Raw genomic sequence first — 22,024 nt, 5'->3', positions numbered from 1 at the left:
AATGAATGGGGCACGTGCCCGTGGTGCCCCGCACGCTCCCGCGTCGCCACGCATGAGCCCCATTCAAATGAATGGGGCTTGAGCATAGGCGGAATTCACCTTACGCGGGGGGGGGGGTCTGGAACAGAACAGATCCCCTGCGTAAGGCAAGGGCCCGCTGTACAAAGGTGCCTTTATCTATCTTCCTATTACACATGCACACATATGACAGATTGTGCGTGTGTGTGTATGTGTGTATATATACACACACACCCGCACACACGGAAAAATACTAAATGTATACATATAGCGCTGTTCCAGTAAATATATGGTTTCAGAAACCAAAATATGTTGCCACACATTCTGCCAGCCAGCATCAAGTCCCACTGAATGCTATCTCCCTGAGGAATGTGGAATGCTGTGCCTAACCTCCCTTTCAATAAGCAAAATACAGTAGGCCCTCTCCTTATGTGGGGATCTGTTTTGGATCCCTCCGCGTAGGGGGAAATCAGCGTATGCTAAAGCTCCATAGGAAGTAATGGGGCTTGCGTCTGTGGCACATGGCGGCACGCACCCCATTAGTTCTTCCAGGGCATGCGCCGGGCTCTTCCAGTGCGGCTTTCAGCGTATGCTGAAAGCTGCATATGGCGCTCCCACGTAAACCATGGGTGCACTGTAACCATATATCAAAACCGGATGCGATCTCAGGGTGGGGGAGGCAGCAGCTCTTTCTTCAAGGCACCACCACCAGCAATCCCACCCCATAGAACCATGGGAAAACTGGGAAAACCAGGAAAATGAGGGCTATCATGAAGATAATGTGAATTTGGCTATCATACCATCCCAATTTTGCAAATATAATGAATTCAAAAATGCATTTTTGCTAAAGTTCCGAAGTTTAAAAGATATGGATTAACCCTACTTTATGTTTGGTTTAATTGCGGTCTTTGTACAATGTTGTCTGAAATTGTACCGCATAATTACGCATTTTTTTCAGGATATTTTTGGGATAACCTCTTGATCTTTTTCGTGTGATAAACTCTGGTGTCATTGTATTTAATGGGACTTGAGCATCCACAAATTATGGTATCCATGGAGGTTCCTGGAACCAAACTCCAGCGGATACCAAGGGCTCACTGTATACAATTCTGTTTCTTTTATAAAGCTTGATTACAAGGTGAGGCCAATGTGACATCTGAACATTTTTGTAAGCTGTAAGAGTGTATATTCACATTCTGAAACTCTCCAGATCTGTAAGGTGTTCAATAGCACTGTATTTTTCCCATTGATACCAATAAGAGTTAAGAATGCTCAGCACCTGTTCGGCATGAGCTCATCAGAGCAAAAATGTGCCAGGCACCAGATGGTGGAGGCTTTGAAAGGCTAGGTTCACAAAGGCGGCAAGCTAGCGTTGATATTTAAATTTTAATTAACTTGTTTGTTTTTAGCAGTGCATAAAATGAAAGTGCATATTACATTCTACTAAAAGATGAGTGCCTTATACTAAAAGCATAGTGCTTTTTAAATTATGTTTTTACACTGTCGGAACACTATCATCTAGGTAGTAGTCACAGGCAAAATGGGTAATATCTACAAATTTTAGGTGTAAGAAGAAAATTGCTGTGCTGAAGGTCTTTAACAAAACCATTCTCTTCCGATTTTAGGAGGTGAACTAAAGAAACATCCTTCATAAAGAGAAAGGAAGTAAAAAGGGGTTGGAAACATAAATATATACAGATATAATTTTACTTTTTCTACTTTGGTCCAAGGTATTGGCATTCGAGAAGTTATATTAACCAATGGATGCCCTGGAGGTGAAACAAAGTGTATTGTTCGTGTAGAAGAGTGCAGAGGACCAGCAGATTGTGGATGTAAGTAATGATCTGATTATAACAAAGTGCTTTATAGTTAGCTTCGGTAGGTAAGCTACTAACAATTTATGACTATTTTCCGGAATGGCATGTGTTGATGCTGAGATATGTTAAAAGTGGCATGCTCCTATACTATTTAAGTTTATAGGTACTTTCAAGCAGTTTTAACTATTGGTACAGTAGCATGCAATTAATAATCCTTCCAATTTAAATGATAATTTCTACAGTCTTAGGCTGTTATTAGAATACTCCCTGTTATTATAAATAACAATAATATCAATTCAATAATAGTTGTTGTTTTGGGACAGCCACAAAATGACTGTTAAACCTGTCTTCTGCAGGGGGCAAGCCAATTTCTGAAAGCCTTGCTAGTGTGAAGATACCTTGTATTTTTGTACCTCCAGAAAATCGATTTCAGTATGTTTGGAAAATGTTGATTCCAGACCAGGTGAATCATTTTGTTCAATTTTGTGCAGTATTTTACACTAAATAATGTATTATATAAAAAGCAGACCTTAAAACTTGTGCTGACCCTAAGAAAAATTCTAAAAATCTATATTAGGTTGACAGAGTGCACAAAGATATGTTCAAGATCTCAATATCTTCTGATCTGAACTCAGATAGCATATTTTTAAATTAATAGATCTTAAAAGTATACACACGTTTTGTGTCCCTTTGGTTGATCTAATAAAATTATTATCCTGATATGAATTTGTGATACTTATAAATGAATCCACATAAATATCTAGTTTCCCACAATTTGTAGCTTTCTTAATCTCTTTGACTTTTTGCAAAAATTTGCAAAATTCCTAGAATTCATTCATCTCCCCAAAGAGCTTAGAGTCTAAATTAGAGAAGAAGCAGCTACCTGAAAAACAAAAATAATTGTGGGTATAGAAATAAAATAAAAAGGTGTAAGAATCAAATAAATCATTCTTTCTTCATTGATCTTACTTATAAAACACACACACACATTCACTTTCAGCTGTCTCCCAATATAGCAGATGGTTCCACATCCAGCCCCATCTTTTACCAAACTTCTTTCTCCCTGCTTTAGGCAAAAAGAACTCTCCTTCCTCCTTTCATCTTATTCTAGGTTTAGCTACTCCCAGCATATTTCTGAAGGAGAGCATGGAAAGAGAAGGAATGACAAACTAAAAAAGTAGGAGTGATGGTGGGCAATACATTGAGAAGCAGAGTGCTTTGTTTCTTCACTACACCCAATGTTTTGTGGAATAAAAAAATTCTTCTGGGTGAGTTACAGCAGAGAAGAAAATCCCCTGGGGGGTTAATTTTATATTCCAAAACATGATGGGTGTAATAAATAGTTTAGGCATTTTAAGAACTCTTTCTTTTTTGAGATAGGAGAGTGGTTTCCCTCTTGACTATCAAGTGTGCTCCATTATTAGTTGTTTTTTAAACTATAAAATAGTGACTATTTTCTCACTAATTCCTATGTCAACTTATCACTTCATTTCTACTTTTGCAAATTAACTTTAAAATAATAATTTTGTAAGTTTGCTTTCTTTTAAATTCACAGAAAGCATATTCTGAACAAGGGAATCATGAAGGTTTTATGGTTCACCCTGCAGTTACTGTTCCCTAATGCAAGAGTGAAGAAAGTGAAAGTTGAAAGCATACCGGAGCCCCAGTTTTCCAGCCCACCCCCATGTGCCTCGATAACCCCCAAATCTTGATTTTTTTTAAAACAGCACATCCTAACCTGCCCCAGGCTAAAAGAAAAAGGCCAAAAACTGACTGATATGTTGCCTGGAATTGAGGGGATGTCATGGAGTGATGGTGCTACTTTCAGATATGGGGCACATACCTACACTACAGGCCAGGATATAAAGGACAAATTAGACAGCTGGTAATTTCAAAAGATTCACAATTTAAAATATCAGGGACTCTTGAGGAAGAAAAGGATAGTGAGAGAGAAAGAACTCCTACCTACCAGAGTTATCACAAGATTTTGGTATACTTTCCTCATGAGATAATCCAATTTTGTCTTTTTTTGTCACCTCTGAATTGATAGCAATCACTCATTCTTCCTAATGATTCAGCTATTCTGGAGGTACACAGAGACACTCACCCTGTTGCATTCGAGTGTGATACCGTAGAAAATGAAGAATTGATCGCATCAGTAAAATATACAGTGTATACAACAACTGGTAAGTTCATGGAAGTTCATAATTTTTAAATATATATTTTGTTTCTAAAATTAATCTTTATGGGAAAAACTACTATCTCTGAATTTGCCAACTATAGATAGAATAACATATGAGAAAAATGGATTTCTGTTAAAATAATTGCAGCACTGCCACTTGATGGGGGATGCCGTGGCTTAGTGGTTAAGACTCCAATTTGATGATTGGAAGGTTAGCAGTTCGAGGCACATGTGCTGCATGATGGGGTGAGCTCCTGTCACTAGTCCCAGCTTCTGCCAACCTAGCAATTGGAAAGCATGCAAATGCAAGTAGATAAATAGGTACCACTTTGGTGGGAAGGTAACAGTGTTTGGTGCAGTAATGCTGACCACATGACCACTAGAGCAGTCCTAGGACCATGCTGGCTCTTCGGCTTAGTAACAGAGATGAGCACTGCCCCCTATAGTTGGTTATGACTAGACATTCATGTTAAGGAACTACCTTTACCTTTAACTAACCATGGGATAAAACAACATTTTTATACTGGCAGCGCACAACCTGTTTAAAAATATCATTATTTTCTATTAATTTATTACTATACTGCATTTAATCTGCATTTCCTTTTTTCTGTATTTCCTCCCCTTACTGATTTCAAAAGACAGGAAGATCAGGCAGTTTAACAGAAGCAGCTGGTGACACCTTGTTCAGTTCTCCCCAGGCCCTTTGTAATGATCTCTTAGTGCTGCAGATGAAAAATTTTGCTGATGTACTATTTGCAGCTGTCATCTTGAATTTTGCCACTCAGAGTCAATATCAATTGCAAGGCTTCAAAGGAAGCCTGAAATCAAAATGAAAAGAAAACATCTTTCCTCCTGCTTTCTCCTGTGACAATGCCCTTCTCTATTCTGCTACAGTTGAGAGTTACTTACATTTTGAGTTGAGTAGTAGTGGCTGTGGAAGAATTCTCTTGCGATTAAAACTATGTTAACATGGGGCGGAGGAGCTGTCTGTCATCTACAGGAAAGACCTGAATATAGAGATTAGAGATGGTCCTTGAGTAAGGCATGTCTTGAGAACCTATTCATAACTAGGGCGGTAGGATGAGAAAGAAGGCATGGCACCTGTCACTTCTAATAAGTATTTTAAAGAGGAAATTTTTGTAGATTCCTTCTTTTATTTCATCTTCCATTCAACTACAAAGGATGAAGGAGGCTCAGCTTCCTTTGTTTCTAATAATCCTTCTTAAAACTGAAATGTATAAACTAGAAAACAGCCTTGAGAGCAGTGAACAAGACCATTCTCTGTGATAACTCCACTTGGATTTTTGTGCACGTGCCTCACAATTTGTAATTAGGAATGTCTGCTGGTTCAGACACTCTGCACAGCACACAGATTCACAACTGGCCAATAGTGCTGATTCTGAACACCCTATCCCTAGTTTCCAAAGAAGGAAAACAGTTTGCAGAGGATTCCCCCCCCCTTAATGCTTCCTCTGTGTCACAGTAACAACAACTGAATGAGTTGACACAGTTGGAAAATTGACAGAATTGGAGAGGGTTGGGAAATATTTCTTCTTAAGTATATTTTTCCTTCCTGAGCCTGCAGATATTAATAGATATTTTCTCCAATGCCATTTGATTTAAGAGAGGATTGATGTGGATCTCGTTGTTTTCTAAGTTACCTTGCTGAGAAGGCATTAGACATGGAATATCAATAGCTGTTCACTGAAAAGTTGCCATGAATACACAGGTTCATATTTATAGAAATTAGGGGTGAGAAATAAGGAAGACCTAGGCTACTTTGTACTGTTGCCCTGAGTACGCTCATGTTCTTAATTCTGAGTTAGTCACAGGAAACGGCAGAAAATATTAGGCTTGGTCAGCTTCAAAGTACGTTTAATCTATTCTTTATGGATAAAACAAAAAAAAATCAGCCACCAGTCAGTGAGCTGTGTCAGTTAGTTTCTTATGATCTTTGTATAGTTTTTCTTGCACTTCTCAGCTCTGTGCATTTACACTAATGTATCTCCTAGAGAAGTTGCATCATTGCAACCATTGTGTGTCTGTCTTATGGCACTTCTGCGGTGTTTCAGTTGGCATACTTGCCTTCTAAGAACTTGATTACCTGCCAAAACAACAAGCATTAAGGCTAAGTAGCTAAAAACTGATAATTATGGTCTATTTTTAGCTGATATGCCTTTACTTAATTGGCATCTAGTATGGTGTAGTGGTTTGAGCATTGGACTAGGACTCTGGAGACCAGGGTTCAAATCCTGGCTCAAGCATGTAAATCCACTGGGTGATCTCTCAGCCTCAGTGGAAGGCAGTGGCTAATCCCCTCTGAACAAATGTTGCCATGCCCATTATATGTTTGCCTTAGGGTCACCATAAATAGGAAATGACTTGAAGGCATACAACAACAACAATAATTGGTGATGAAATGGTCAAAGTAGCCTCTTCTTTAGGATCTATTTTGCTGTGAAACATTATTCCTACTATTAGTACCCCTAACATTATTTATTTTGGGGTTTTATATTCCGTCTTTTTCCCAAAATGAGATACACAATGGGACTCAGTTCACGCATGCAGACTGTGAGTAGAATCTCCTCTTGATAGTATGAAAGCAGCAAGTATTCAAGAGGTGACCAGCTTGCAATTAAAACTATGTGTGGATCTTAAAAAATGAATTGTAAGAGGAATAGAATAATATCATTCTCAGGTAGTGGTTATGATAAGATTTTGCACCTGGTGGGACCTTCCCTATATAAACTATGATATTGTTGTCTTCCTTGCAATGTGCAGTTTAGCTATTTTCATTTATCAATTTAGGCCAGCAGGGAGATGAGTGGATATAAATATCAAAGGCAGGGAAACAATCTACACAAACAATTTCCCTCATTTCCCCAGTGAATGAAACTGGTATCAGCTGAAAGCTAGTAGTATGGAACATTTTCCCCATTTTATAAAAGGATAACCATGTTATTTTGTGGCAACAAAAATAACAACAAAAACAAAAACCTTCATCCTATAATAAATTTCCTAGTCTTTAAGGTGACACAAGACTCTTTGTTCATTTTACCCAACTTTGCCACTACAGTGGTACCCCGGGATACGAATTGATCGCGTTACGAAATTTCCGGGGTACGAAAAAGTTAGATTGGAAAAAACTGTTCCGGGTAACGAAAGATTTTTCGGGTTACGAAATTCATTTCGGCACGAAATTTAAATGCGAAGCGCGGCTAGCGGCTTTCCAGCGCTAACGGAAAGCCTTTTCGGGTTGCGAAATGTATCGGGTTACGAACGGCGCCGCGGAACGAATTAATTTCGTAACCCGAGGTAGCACTGTAATTTATCTACTGTTGACCTCTTACATTTAACCACCAATTATGTTGGTGTTGGGAGGGTTCCAATAAAATTCTAGACTAGAGGGTGAATGTGAAAGAAGTAGATTTCAGGCTTGTGGGACTAAATTTGTTTCTCACTGAACGCTGAAGAACCAGAAACTGAAGCCTGGTTCAAATGATACGTTTGTTGTTGTTAACAGCCTTCGAGTCGACTTTGGCTCATGGTGACCCTGTGAATGCGATATCTCCAAGCCTCCCTTCCTGGACTGCTCTGCTCAGGTTTTGCAGGTTCAGGGCCATGGCCTTCTTGATGGAGTCTATCCTTCTGGTATGCAGTCTTTCAATATGACAGGCTCACCTTAGGTCATCTTGACTTCCAGGGAGAACTCAGGGTTGATCTGTTCTAGGGCTCATTTGTTTGTCTTTTTGCTGTACAGGGTATATTTCAAATGAGTTGATTTTCATTCTGTTGGCTTACTTAACCATCATTGATTGATCCAAGGTGTGGGAAATCTTTATTTCAATTTCCTTCTCATCTAGGTTGAATTTATGTATATCCTCCATGGTCATTACTTTTGTTTTCTTAATGTTCAATAGTATGCCTGCCTTTTCACTTGTTTTTTTTAACTTTCCTCAGCAGTCATTCCAAGTCTTTGTTGTTTTTTGCTAGTATTGCTGGTCCTCTGTTTGCACAGGGGATCTATTCCAGACCCCTCCGCGAAAACAGAGGCTCACATGTATTCAAGCCATAGGCTTGAATAAGGCGTGCGCCTGTGTGTGCTGTCCAGGTGCGTGCGCACCATTAGAAATAACAGAGGTCACCCCTCCATGCATAATCGAGGTTGTGGATCTCAGATCCGCGAGTTAGAAGGGGTGACTGTAGTATGGTGTTGTCTGCATACATAAATTATTGATGTCCCTTCCTTTAATCTTCATTCCCCCTTCATCCAAGTATAAACATGCTCTGTGTATGATATTTCCTGCATATGAATTGAACAAATAGGGTGATAGAATGCTGCCTTGACTGACTCCTCTTGCCATTTGGGAACCATTCTGTTTCTCTGTATTCTGTTCTAACTTTAGCCTCCTGTCCTGAGTACAGGTTATTCATCAGGATGATCAAATGTAGTGGTACCCTCATTTCTTTAAGAGCAGTCCATAGTTTTTTCACAGTCTATGCAGTCAAAAGCTTTTCTGTAGTCTATAAAGTAAATGCTGATTGTCTTCTGGTGTACTCCATTAGCCATCGTATGATTGCAATATGGTCCCTAGTGCCTCTTTCTTTTCTGAGCCCAGCTTGGACCTCTGGAATTTCTAAGTCCATATATGGTAGGAGTCTTTGCTGTAGAATTTTAAGCATGACTTTGCTTGCACAGAAAATTAATGCAATGCTTCCATAGTTACAGCAATCCTTTGTGATACATACTTTGAATTAAAACACTATGAATGAATAATCTGTTTTGAGTAGTGGAACTGAACAGAGGATAGACTGTTTCCATACACTCCAAACCAACAACAACAAAATAGAGCCTACACTTCTATTACCCATTCCATCCCAGATATTTTTATTTCACTATATTTTGGGGTTGGGGAAAGTCATTTTGTTATTTCTGTTGCTAAACAATTAGAAGTCAGAAGTCCTTGCTGATTTGCTGAGAATCAGCTGGTGCTCTGCTGGTAGATGTTAAGCTACTTGCTGCTTGCCATTTTTCTCATTATTAACTCCTCCTTTTACTTGCTATAAATCAAATCCTCCCCCTTCTCTTCAAGTTTTTATTGGGGCTTGACACACTACCCCAAAGGGGTGGCAGGACACCACTCCTTTCCTTATCAAATTGGGGCTGCAGCAACCTCACGCTGAGGCCCTTAAAAGAGCGGCATAGCCGTGACAGCACAACTATATGGTGCTCCTTCGGCACTGTATCATATGGATGTAGCGCCGGAGGAGCATCATGACACAGCGCACCATGTGGAGCGGTGTTCAGAGCCATGGCGCCCTAGGGGCGGAGTCAGGGTGTGTGTCATCTGGACGCGATGCCCCAACTCTGCCCCCATGCCGGCCTTTCAGGCCATTCTGTACAGGGCCATTGTCTCCACAAAGAATAACTTATTGATAGCTGAATTCTCCTTAATACCTGAACTCTACCCATGCTCTTTCTGCTGCACCATTAGACTATTTCATTCTCCAACTTGTTTTAGTTCTTAATTGGCTTTTGACAAAACCAATGATATAACACAGTTTATTCATGTTTTCTGATACTACTTCTGCAGGGGAGGGAATGTATTTTAAGTGAAGAGGATGATTATTCTCTTGCCATGTGAAGAGAGAGCCAGACAAGATCTAGTGTCACCCATGTGAGCAAGTGTGTTGGCAACAACAGGGGAGAGGAGGTGGAGCAGCAGTTGGTCAATTTTCAGAAATGGTACCAGCACCCACATGAACATGATACAGTTGGCTGTGCTGAGGCAATTTTGATGCGTTGTTTTCATTAGTTCACCTCATTTCCTATAAAGGCAGAGGGAGTTGCATGCCCTGTAAAGTCCGTGTGACACATCAGCCACATTTGTCATTGTGTGAAAGCAGTATATAGAATGCCAGTAACACTGGTGGTGTCTTGCAGAACACAGAATATTCAGCAGTGCTGCTTTTGCTTTCGCTGTGGAATTAAACTGTTACTCACCTTGTGTTCCCGAAAGGCAACAGTCTTAGGACATCTTACCTTTTTCCTGAGTCAAAAGAAGGCATGGGGACTTCTTGTCAGGCCCCAGGACTGTCTGCTCACCTTCTGTAGGAAAAGAAACCTCCCACAGAGTCAAAGTTTCTTCCTATTTAGGCTTTGTTTCTCTTCAAGGGTTTCTGTTGAAGATCCTCTTTTCTGTGGAGGGTGTGAAGAGGGTGTACAGCCTCATTGCCTTCTCCTGGTGCAAGAAAAGAGGAAACTGCTATGCAAGATTTGGTGTCCCTGCAAATAGGAGGAAGTACTCTTGCACTGTCACAGAGATATAAATTGGGAGCACAATTGGCTCCGGAACTCCTTTGCAAAAGTTAGTTATTGTTCCAGCTATTTAGCCAAACTGAGAAAGGAAAGGAAAGGAATGTCATGCAATATCTTGCTCTTCTCTTTGTCTTAAACAAATAGGTTATGTTACATGAATATCCTAAAGGCACCAGCTCCCATCTGATTTTGGAAGCTAAGCAGGGTCAGCCCTGGTTAGGACTTTGATGGGAGCCCACCAAGGGGTACCAGGTGCAGTAGACTATATTTCAGAGGAAGGAACCAGCAAAATCATCTCTGAATGTACCTTGCCTAAGAAAACTCTCAGAAATTCATGGTGTCATCATAAGTCAACCAGTGACTTGAAGGCACATACACAAACACCACTGTGTGTTGTATTCACAGATAAGGGCCAAGATTGTACATCAGCATGTAGCTCTGCACACACAGGTCTCTGTCCTCCAGGTGCCAGCAGCTGTCAAGCGCCAGGAGGGCCCGTACTGCTGTAGCTTAGCTGTTGGAAAAAGAGGAGAGAAGTGATTCAGGTGAAGTAGCTGGTCACAGCTTAATGTCTGTTGGGAGTGGGTGGGTGCCTTTTCCTTCCTCTGGGATGGCAGAGCACCTGGATTTTCATGATCTGAATCATCTCCCCTCCCCTCCCCAACAGCAGTAGGGACCTGATAATGGAGGGGAGGCACTGGGAGGGTTTTGGATAGAGCACAAGAGCGAGTGAATAACACTATGCACTCCATTCAAAATGTGGCTTACCTACGCATAAGCTGCATTCATGGTTGTTTTTTGTTGTTAACTACCTTTGAGTCAAAGGCTTTGCTATAGTCTATAAAGCACCCACTGATTTTCTTTTGGGATTTTTTGGTGGTATTATCCATCGTATGTTCGCAATGTGGTCCTTAGTGCCTCTATCTTTCCTGAACCCCACTTGCACCTCTGGAATTTCTCTGATATATGATTGGAGTCTATGTTGCAGAATTTTGATCTTGCATGGAAATTTTACATACAGTGGTACCCCGGGATACGAATTCACCGCGTTACGAAATTTCCGGGGTACGAAAAAGTTAAATTTAAAAAAACTGTTCCGGGTTACGAATGATTTTTCGGGTTACGAAAATCTTTTCGGCGCGTTTCGGCGCGAAATTCAAACCGCGGCTAGCGGCTAGCGGCTTTCCTGCGGCTTTTTCGGGTTGCGAAATGTATCGGGTTACGAACGGCGCCGCGGAACGAATTAAATTCGTAACCCGAGGTAGCACTGTACATGGAAAATTAATACTATGTGTCCTATAGTTAACTACAGTCTTTTGTGTCTCCTTTTCGGTGAATGGGGATGTATATTGATCGCTTCCAGTCTGTTGGCCATTGTTTTATTTTCTATATTTGTTGGCATATTTTAGTTCACACTTGAGTTGATTCTGTCTGAGTGGATTGTGGAAATTGGAATATCATCAGTTCCTGGTGATTTATTCTTCTCAGTTTCTCTTATTGCATCTTCTGCCTTGCTTTATAGGGTTTGGGCTTCCTCTTCATATGGTTCCTCATTCCATGTGTCATTCATTTTATCATCTTTTATATAGCTCTCCTGAATATAGCTGCACTTTTTTCTTTCTGCACTATATCTTCATTATATGGCTGCACTTGCGTACACATAAATAAATAACAGGAAGCTGGCCTAAATTAGTTAGATCGAAATACTGCTTTCTTTGAAATGCATTTTATTTGTATATTCACTATGTTTTTATGAAAGTTTAAATTGTAAGTAATTATGGGAATATTACTTAGAAGCAAGGTAAAAATCCAGCCTCTTCCCAATTCGTATACAGTCGGCCCTCCATATCTATGGATTCTTTATCCAAGGAGTTAACCATCTATGGCTTGAATATATTCCAAATAGTAATCCTTGATTTTGCTATTTTATATAAGAGGTACTATTTTACTATGCCATTGTATATAATGGGAGTTCTGCATCCATGGATTTTGGTATCCACAGGGGGTCATGGAACCAAACCCCAGCAGATACCAAGGGCCCACAATGTCTGCTGTGATCAGAAAAGCTAGGCAACCTTATGACTGACCTGTTTGACACAAAAGCAGAATGAACTGGCTGAAAGATGACTTGTACCATCTCTTCTTAGAGAGTGTGATGCATTTTCATGCTGTCCACAGAAGAAGGGACTTCTCCCTTCATATCTAGCCCAGAAATGCAGCAGGCTGCCTGTGGAATAGATCACTCTGCTCTTCCTCTCTTGGTCTGTTATACTTCCCCATTGGCTGTAGCAGAGGCAGCGATCCATTCCTTCTCAGTCGGTTTGGATTCTCTGGAGGAAACCCCTTCCTCCATGGCCATTGTGGAATTATGAACTTCATCACATGAGGCTTGAAAAATGGAATTAGAGCAGGGGAGTCTGTAGCCATACCTTATCAAACAGTGCAGTGTCTATCCAGCAGCTGGTCTGCAGTCCATCCGTTGCTGCAGTACTCCTTCTCAATCATGGGCAAAATCCATCGATACCTCCCACTCACTCTGCTTTTCCACTGTTAACATGTGATAAGTTCATCCTGAAGCAGTTCTGATATGCTGGCAGTCATGTGGTGCCAGTGGCCAAGATTATACTCCTCTCCTTCTTGCTATTCCCAGGCAGGTGGATTTTCTCCTTCCTCTGCCCAATTTCTTTTCTTTATTTTTTGTTACTTAATGCAGTGGTACTCAGACTTTTTACACTCGGCACCTCCCTTTACATCTTCATGCAGATGTCATGTCCCTGCCTTGAAATAGTATAAGAATAAAAATATTTTGTTTATTTAGTGTGCATATTTTCATTTGTACATTCATGTATATTCATATTATAATAATCTACACAGAAATAACATCATTCAAATTTGAACAGTTTTATGTAAACAATGCAATATTCAACTCAACTAATGTGTAAATTTACACATAAAAAAATTGGGAGGAGGAGGAAAAGAAAGAGAAGGTAAGGTTAGAGCCTCCAAGTTTCGTGCCCCCAGGGGTCCTGCCCCACTCTTTCAGTACTACCAACTCAATAGACTGCCATCAATTGCGCAATTGTGATAAAAATAAAAATAAATACAGACTGAAAGGCATGCTGGCAAGGGCATAGGGCAGGGAGGTGGGGTTATGGAAACCAGTGTGGAGGAGACAGAAGCAGCACCATGGCAATTTGGAAGAGCTGTGTGAGAATGAATGTTCCCAAACCGGTATGTTTGCATTTCCAAGACTAACATGATTGTGACACTTTATGAGTCTGGTATGATAAAGTTCTATTTTCAAATCCACCAACCTCTGTAGTAAAGGGCAGACTTTTCTTTCTTTGTTTTCTCACTTGCCAAAGCGACTAGTAAAAAATGATGATGATGATGATGATGATGATGATGATGGCTAGTAATTTGTGTGGATTTAAAAGAAAGCAGCAGGAACAGTAACATGCAAAACAAAGTAACATGCACATAAAAAACTAGTGTGAGAAGAAGGCCAGGGCACAGTCCTTCTTTCAGTCTGATATGCTGCCTTTCCACAAGACCAGGGATTGTTGCATAAGAAAGCATTAGCTTTGCAATTCCATACCTGCAACCTGAAATGGTTAAAGTCCCAGGAAGACTTTACTATATGATATTTCTGAACATGTCTTACTCTTGTGCTTTTTTCCATAGTGAGGTGACTAAACAGTGACATGTATGTCCAATCAGTCGTGTTTTCTGAAATTCTTTCCCAGTATTTCTGGCATCTTTAGTGATGATTAATATAGCAATAGCAATAGCAGCTTCATTTATATACCACTTCATACCATGCTCAGCAGTTTCTAAGCAGTTTACAACTGTAAGCTAATTGCCCCCATCAAGCTGGGTACTCATTTTAGCGACTTTGGAAGGATGAAAGGCTGAGTTGACCCTGAGCCCCTAGATGGGATTGAACTCATAATCTTGTGAGTTTGTGAGTGAGTGGCTGCAGTACTGGCATTTAACCACTATGCCCCAAGAAAAGGGGACCTTCAAAGTATTTTAGAAAGTAATCTAGTAATTCATTCTCTTGGTAAACTCATATTGATAAACTGTCATCATGTTATAGTATCACCAGCCTAAAATAACATCTTAAAAACTGCCTTAAATAAAGAGTGCCCAATCATGGGGAGGTGTGAAGTCTGAAAGCTTCCTTCATTATCTGTTTTGTGTGCCAAGTTGTTGACATGGATACAACATTTTCCAAGGATCACTTTTCTTCATGTTCACCCATACTACAGTCTCTCCTTAGTTTAGTCAAAATACCTTTAAATTCTACTCCTATTTAAGCTCTGTGTAGTATTCCAAACAATCCTCATGATGTTCAACATTTTGTTTACATAACCTACCTTAACCTTACACTCATTAAAATGCTTTTATATAACATTTTAAAGGGTTATTGCAGTTTACTAAGTCAATTTCTGACAGAAGTACTGCTGTAAGTGATTGTGCCTGTTTACTTGTTTAGCTTCCCCATATGTCAGGTTTTTCTGCTGCTGCACCCTTAATCCTTCCTGCAGTCTTTTCCAATTGTAGTTATGGATCTGTACATAGTGTCCTCAGAACAGTTTTACTTAAGGTTACTGTGACTAACTGATCCTGTAACTGCTCTGTCTGTTAAAAGACACTCCTTTATGCAGCTCAGAATAGCTTCATTGAGTATTATAGAAACCTAAACAACTTTAATCAAATTTTCTTATGACATTTCAAACTTTTTAGTCAGAAACAAATACAGCACATACAACTACTTTTTGCATTTTTCACAGGTATTTGTTTGTTCTTTATTTGTTCTTTAAAGGCAGTGAAGAATTACCTTCTCTCTTTTTTAAAAAAAAAAGTGTATTTTTTTTCAATCTTCTTGAATAACTTATTTAATAGAACATTTCCATTTCAAAAAATAATAACAGTTTTTCTTCACTGTAGAACTGGAGACACGGCGGTCCAAAAAGCAAAGCACAGATATAGTATTGGTGTTTGTCCTCATCACTGGAGTCATTGTCTGTGTTGGCGTGATCTTTGCAATAATCTTCATAATTCTTAACTGGTATGTATCTGAGCCAAAAAGGTATTAGGTTTTGCTATTGGTTAACAACTGTCACATTTATCCCACCCTTCCAACATAGGGGAAGGAGTACCTGTAGTATGTTCAGGTATGAATATGAACACAAATATGCAGATACGCCTAAATATGCCTAAAGACACAACACCTTCTAACCTTGTAAGTCAAGCAGGGTCAGGTCTGATTAATATTTGGATGGGAGACTGCCAAGGAGTACCAAGTGTTTAGGCTAAATTTCAAGGGAAGGAATTGGCACTTCTGAGTATTCCTTGCCTAAGAAAACCCTAAAAAAATCATGGGGTTATCATAAGTTTGATAGGCAACTTGAAGGTAACACACACACACACACACACACACACACAAAAAAATCTAGGTTGTATGTAAACTGTAGTCTGAAATCTGTGTGAGTTAGGTATGATTTGTATGATTTCTACAAAGTGGGAAATGTAAAATGTGCTGTTATTCAGAGATAAACCTTCATCTTATAAAATACTAGTGTTGCTATGTGCAATATAGAAATATTGGGAATTGAACCTGGGAATTTCTTCATTTAAAGTTTGTACTTATTATTGAACAGTAGGAGCCAGTGTGGCATAATGGTCTGAGCTCTGGACTGTGACTCTGGAGACCAGATATTGATTCGCCACTTGGCCATGACATCCACTGGGTGACCTTGGGCAAGTCATATGCTCTCAGCCTAAGAGTGTTACTTAAATTACAGAAGGTCCCAACAGGGTGCCCACAAATTGTATTCAATGAGGAAATTGATTTAGTGAGAAGACTTTGGTATCATAAAACTGGGTATCTCAGCCTTTCTATAGTGGTTCCAAACCCAGAGAACTCTAGACTTGGTTTTCCAGATTAATTTAGGCACGGTACAGACCTCCCAAAAAGGGAGGCCTGACGGCGCCTGTTTTTCCTCTGCAGGGAAGTCGCAGCTGCCAAACCGCATGGCTTCCCTGCAGAAAAAAAGGAACCCGTGAAAAGCGAGCTCTTTTTACCCTGCGGTGGCAGTGTAATGAGTGCGGTAAGCTCTGCGTGGAGCCGTGCGGACACCTGCACAGTGTTTACATAACATTGTTACGCCCTCATCACGTGTGATGGTTGCGTGTAGGCGCTCCGCCCCCAGGCAACCCTAGCACGTGATGAGGGCATCACAAAGGCCCTTATGTACCGGGCCTTAGTTTATTTAAAAAGGAGAATCCACTCTCACAAGCACACTCACAAGAACTAACAATAGTAGTAGGTAATAGTGAGCTGCAGGGTGGCTAAGAAGTAATATTGTACCGATCCAAAGTGTAGCTCAGATTGCAGAGTTACCAGAATGAGGATGGTTCAGTAGCTGCCTGCAGTAGGTGGAGTGGCTGGCTACTGAGACGTTCAGCTGAACTTGAACAGAGGTTCTGTCCAGCTTCAAACTAGACCAATTTGCTGTTATCTGGACACATGCATTTACATCAAGAAACATGTCCTGAGGGCACTGTTTCAGGAGTTGAAAGACTTAAGTGACTTGCCTAGGTGCAATATGCAAGAACATCCAGACAGTCAACATGAATGTTCTCTGACAAAAGAGTTTCATTCTCAGAAGGAAACTCCCTTTGTCTGTTGTATGCAGATAGTTCTCAAGTCCAGCTCACCACCATTACTCTCCTTAGTGAAGGATGTATCCTGATTTCGATTTGGGATGATGTCGGCTGAGTGCCTTGGGTTTCTCCCATGCTGAGCCATCCGGTTATCCTAATGTGGTATGGCTGGTTTCTTGCACTGGGAAGCTCCCTGGTGGCTAGCTCCTGGCAGTCTCCCTTTTTGATATTGATTTGATATCAGAGGTCAAATAGGGGTGATAGAGGGCTGAATCCTGGGGTAACAAGGGGAAAGGAAACCTCTGAACAAATCTTGCCAAGAAAACCCTATAGTACATTCACCTTAGGGTTGCCATAAGTCGGAAATGACATGAAGATACATAACAACAACATTAACAATGCAGGTATACCGGAGCATTGAAGCAACTAGTTAAAATAACTAGTTGCCTGAAAGTAATTCCCTTTTTGAAATAACTAGGGCATAACTACAGTACATGAGAAGTTACAGAGAAATAACTTCACCTGTTTTGCAGTGTAACTGAAACTTTTAATTGGTTTCATGGGTGTGGTCATATTAAATGCTGGATGAGAAATATCCTGTGGTTCAAGCCTTGGTTTGTGCCATGTTTGGTGTGGCTGCCTTCTGTTTTTTTTGTAGATGTTGAGATGATGACAACAGAAGATGGGAGGAGAGTCTGTTTCAGACCATAGGCAGGCAATTTATTGCATTGAGATATTTAATTTAAAAAGGAAAGAAATTGAACATTTTAGAGAGGTGGCAAAATAGTGTTACTTTAAAAAATTGTAGCAGTAGTAGCAGTAATTAACTGCTTTGGGGGATGTTACAACTATAACTTTAATTAGCTATGTTTAGAAAGTATTTTTCCAAGCTCAGATGTACACACATACACTGGCTAGTGTGGCCATGCTTCTTTGTCAGTGAGGAAATGGGATGGGGTTTCATATAATGCCAGATGGTTTCACATGAGATGAACAATCAAAATGGCAAAATAAAGAAGAGATAAATTTAGGGAGATATGGGGAAAGCATTGCAAAGCTATGAGCTTTAAAGAAGGACAAGGGAAACGATGGGGCATCAGTTTTAGGCCCAGAAAGCTGCATGGCAGAGCACACTCAAAATGAAAGGAGCTGAAGGCAAATTAGCTTGTTAGAAAGTACAAGAAATAGTATACACAGAAATAGTATACACAGTCATTAGAGGAAACAGAATTAGGCAAACTGTTCTGATGTTAGCACAGTGGTCCCTTGCCTTATGCAGGGGATCCGTTCCAGACCCCACTGTGTAAGGCAAGTTCCGCCTATGCTCGAGTCCCATTGAGGATAATGGAGCTCATGCCCGTGGCGGTGCGCATGCCATGGGCATGCGCACCATTCATTGAATGGCATGGGGCTTTCAGCATAAGCTGGAAGCCGCATAAAAGGCACCCGCGTATGACGCGAGCACACTGTACTCATAACCTGATGTTTGAAAAATGACCAAAAAGTGTTACTTTAAAATGAAAGCAATGTATAGTCAGCCCTCCTTATATACGTATTTTTTATCCACGGATTCAAGCATCCACGGCTTGAAAATATTCAAAAACAGTATGAGTTCCTGATAGCAAACTTTGATTTTCTATTTTATATAAGGGACACCATTTTGCTCTGCCATTATATTTAATGGGACTCGAGCATCCACGGATTTTGTTATCCACAGGGGATCCTGGAACCAAACCCCAGCGGATGACAAGGTCCCACTGTAGTTACTGTATTATGCTGCAGCCATGGGAAAACCCAGTCCTTAATGCTGAACCCCCCCTCCCCCGAATCTAACTTGAGTTCTCCAGGTGACCATGCACTCTGCCACATGGTGCTTGATAGTTTCCAAGCTTTTGTATGGTCTTTCCCCCACTTTAAACAGTTGAAATGCATCTCCTAAGGCTCAGTTAGCAGCAGGAAGAGCTCAATTTGCTGGTATTTTGAGATACCACCCTTTTACTTTTGTCCGTGCCCACTACTGGAATGCTAGCTCCCATCAATTTCTCTGTAATTGAATTTGGCCCTCATGTTGAAAAAGGTCCCCTGCTCATGGAATATTGGGTAGAAATAGAGAAACAGGAAACTTAATGGAGTACACACATGGCTCAGAAGAAAAGCACTAGCTTTGCCTGCAGAAAGCCCCAGGCCAAATGCGTATCTTCATCTAGTTCTGGGACAGACTTCTCTCTCACACCTCATAGACACAATGCTGCCAGTCTGTATGGACCACACTAAGCCAGATGAACCATTAGCAGATGCTGCATATGGCTCTGGGATGATGAATTTACACTGGGTTTTATGGGAGCTACTCCCTGTTATATGTGCACTCTCCACAGTGCTAGATCCAGCATGGTGTAGTGGTTTGAATGTTGGCCCATTACTCTGGAGATCAGTTTTCAAATCCCCAGTCACACGCACTCAACCCCAGAAAACCCTGTGATCGGGTTGCCTTAAGGTTGCCATAAGTCGGAAATGTTTTGAAGGCACACAACAACAGCATCTACAGTGCAGGACTCTATAGGTTCAGCACCATGGCTGTGCTCCTGTCAAATCCAGTATTGATTAACTGCCCACTGACAGTTGAGCCACTGACTGCTTCTGACATGGTGTTATACAGAAAAATGTACCTTCATACATGGGTATATCTGTTGTATAAAAATTGCTTGAGAATGGGATTGCAGCTCACTGTATACACATTGTCCCACTTTTGAATTCTGCTTTAAGATGAATCAAGATGGCTAGAGTAATTGGAGTCAACCCTTAAGTAAAGGCTTAAATAAGAGTAAACCCTTAAATAAATCCCAGTGATTTGATGGGTTTGTGTGTGTTGTATACCTTCAACTCATTTCTAAATTATGGTGACTTTAAGGCAAACCTGTCATGGGGGTTTCTTGGCAAGATTTGTTCAGAGGTGGTTTGCCATTGCCTTTCTCTGAGGCTGAGAGCATGTGACTTGCTGAGCTGGGAACCGAACCCTAGTCTCTAAAGTCACAGTCCAACACTCAAACCACTCCTTGAAACAAGCCATTGATCTCTGAAGATGCCAGCCACAGCTGCTGGCAAAATGTCAGGAATAAACTCTTCTAGAACATGGCCCCATAGCCCAAAAAATCTACAAAAAACGAAGCCACTGATCTCATCCAAAATTGTTTTGACTCAGAAACAGAGCTTCTCGGAGTTTTCTGGCTCTGAGAAGAAAAAATAATGAAACAGAACTAAAATGTATGTATATATGTGTGGAAGTGACACTATGTTCATATCTCTTTGAAAGTATTTTTTGTCTTAACCCCATTTAAAATTATCCAAATGTGCTTAAATTTGCTTCTTGGTTTGATTGTCACTTGTTTTATAGGGCTGCTGTAAAACTCTTCTGGCAAACAAAAGTATGGAGAACCAGAGATGAACCAAGCTCAAGTTCAATGAGAACCTCATCAGGGCAGATCCCCACCACAGAAACATCTCAGATTTCACAAATAGAAAATTCACCACATGAACAGGGTTCCTACCATGAATGGAATGCACCACAAGGAGGAGGAGGAGGAGGAGCGGAAGGAGGAGACAAGGGAAATTATTAGAAGAGAAGCTATTTTTAGAGAGAAAGAGAGAGATTATATTAAAGTATGAACAGAATATTAGGAGAACCAGTTCTGAGAAGTGCTTTTTGCTGTCCTGATGAAACTTGCTTGGAAACATTGAGACAGTGTTGGGAAACTGCATCAGCCCGATTCTCACGATTGATTTCTGCTGTTAAGATGAATGTGGTTCAGCAGAGACTTCTGCCTCTTGGTGTTCTTCAAAACCAGAAGTAAGATGGTCAAATGAGGTGTTACCAGACTCGCACAATAAATTCATTGGCACATTCTAAATGCTTACGTTGGCACATCGTTCTGTGATATATTTCCTTTGTGTGAGATTTGATGTAGAGGTACTGATAGAAGACATCCTAAGCAGTTCCATGTTGGTGCATTTTAAACAGTCCACAATCCAGGACAGGCCTTTGTATGCCAAAGACTACAATCTTGTGCCCACTTACCCACTGGAAGTAAATCCCAATAAATGCAATGATAATTATTTAGTGCGTACATGTAATGAAATTTTATGCTTTGGCTCATTAAAATAAAATTGTGTATATAGGCTGGTTTTGTTTTTCACACATAAACCCTGTCACCATTTAAAAAGAACTTCCTTATGACTTTGCAAATGTCAGCATATAAATAAGTTAACGTTTTAGAGAAGAAACTTTTTTGTTCTTCACACAGTGCCCCTTGTTGATAGACTAGGTGGAGATGGGGGCACTATGTGAAGAACAAAAAAGTTTCTTCCTTCTCTAAAATGTTAACTTATTTATATGCTGACATTTGCAAAGTCATAAGGAAGTTCCTGGTGACAGGGTTTACTGTATATACTCATGTATAAGTCTAGAAATTTAGGTCAAAAAAATTGACCCAAAAAACCTGAGTCAGCTTATCCATGGGTCAATGTAAGTAATGTGCCTTAACTCTTATTTAAAAGAAGAAACCATCCCCTGGTGAAAAGCAAGAGTATAATCTGTCCTGGAAGCACTGGCTCCCTCTACTCTCTCATCTATCCAGCCTTAAAACTGAGCACAAAGAGTTATGTCTGCTGGAATTTTGTAAATGCTTTGACATTGTTTTCTTTGCTTCATCCTTTAGATCCTTTGCTATATGCCCCTAAGTCTTACCCTCGACTTATCCACGGGTCATATCAAAATCCATAATTTTGCCCCCAAAACTTACTCTCGACTTATACATGAGGTTGAGTTATAGTCGCGTATATACGGTATGTGTGAAAAGCAAAACCAGCCTATATACACAATTTCCTATAATTCCCTTTTCTGAAAGGACATTATGCTGCAGATCAATTTGAGACTCACTTTGAATTTATGGCTTCAAAAATGGTTTAAATATGCGTAATAAATTAAATCCTGAGTAAAAAGAAAACATGGTGGGCAGAAAG

At 40.3% G+C, this 22,024-nt stretch overlaps 1 protein-coding gene across 1 annotated transcript in view; it reads left to right on the top strand.

Moving 5' to 3' along the window:
* SPACA1 (sperm acrosome associated 1) overlaps positions 1 to 21,208 on the top strand; it is a 36,261-nt gene extending 15,053 nt beyond the window's left edge. The window contains exons 3-7 of the mRNA XM_089528541.1: positions 1,749 to 1,850; positions 2,192 to 2,298; positions 3,886 to 4,021; positions 15,290 to 15,410; positions 20,400 to 21,208. Of these exons, the coding sequence (XP_089384667.1) occupies positions 1,749 to 1,850; positions 2,192 to 2,298; positions 3,886 to 4,021; positions 15,290 to 15,410; positions 20,400 to 20,622 (689 nt within the window). The 3' untranslated portion in view covers positions 20,623 to 21,208. The remainder of the gene's footprint in view (positions 1 to 1,748; positions 1,851 to 2,191; positions 2,299 to 3,885; positions 4,022 to 15,289; positions 15,411 to 20,399) is intronic.
* Positions 21,209 to 22,024: the final 816 nt, after the last annotated feature.

This window comes from Sceloporus occidentalis, unplaced genomic scaffold (genome assembly GCF_023333645.1).
Source record: "Sceloporus occidentalis isolate IW3139 unplaced genomic scaffold, rSceOcc1.0.p SCAF_6, whole genome shotgun sequence".
Taxonomy (NCBI): Eukaryota; Metazoa; Chordata; class Lepidosauria; order Squamata; family Phrynosomatidae; genus Sceloporus; species Sceloporus occidentalis.
This window is presented reverse-complemented; position numbering and strand designations above follow the sequence as displayed.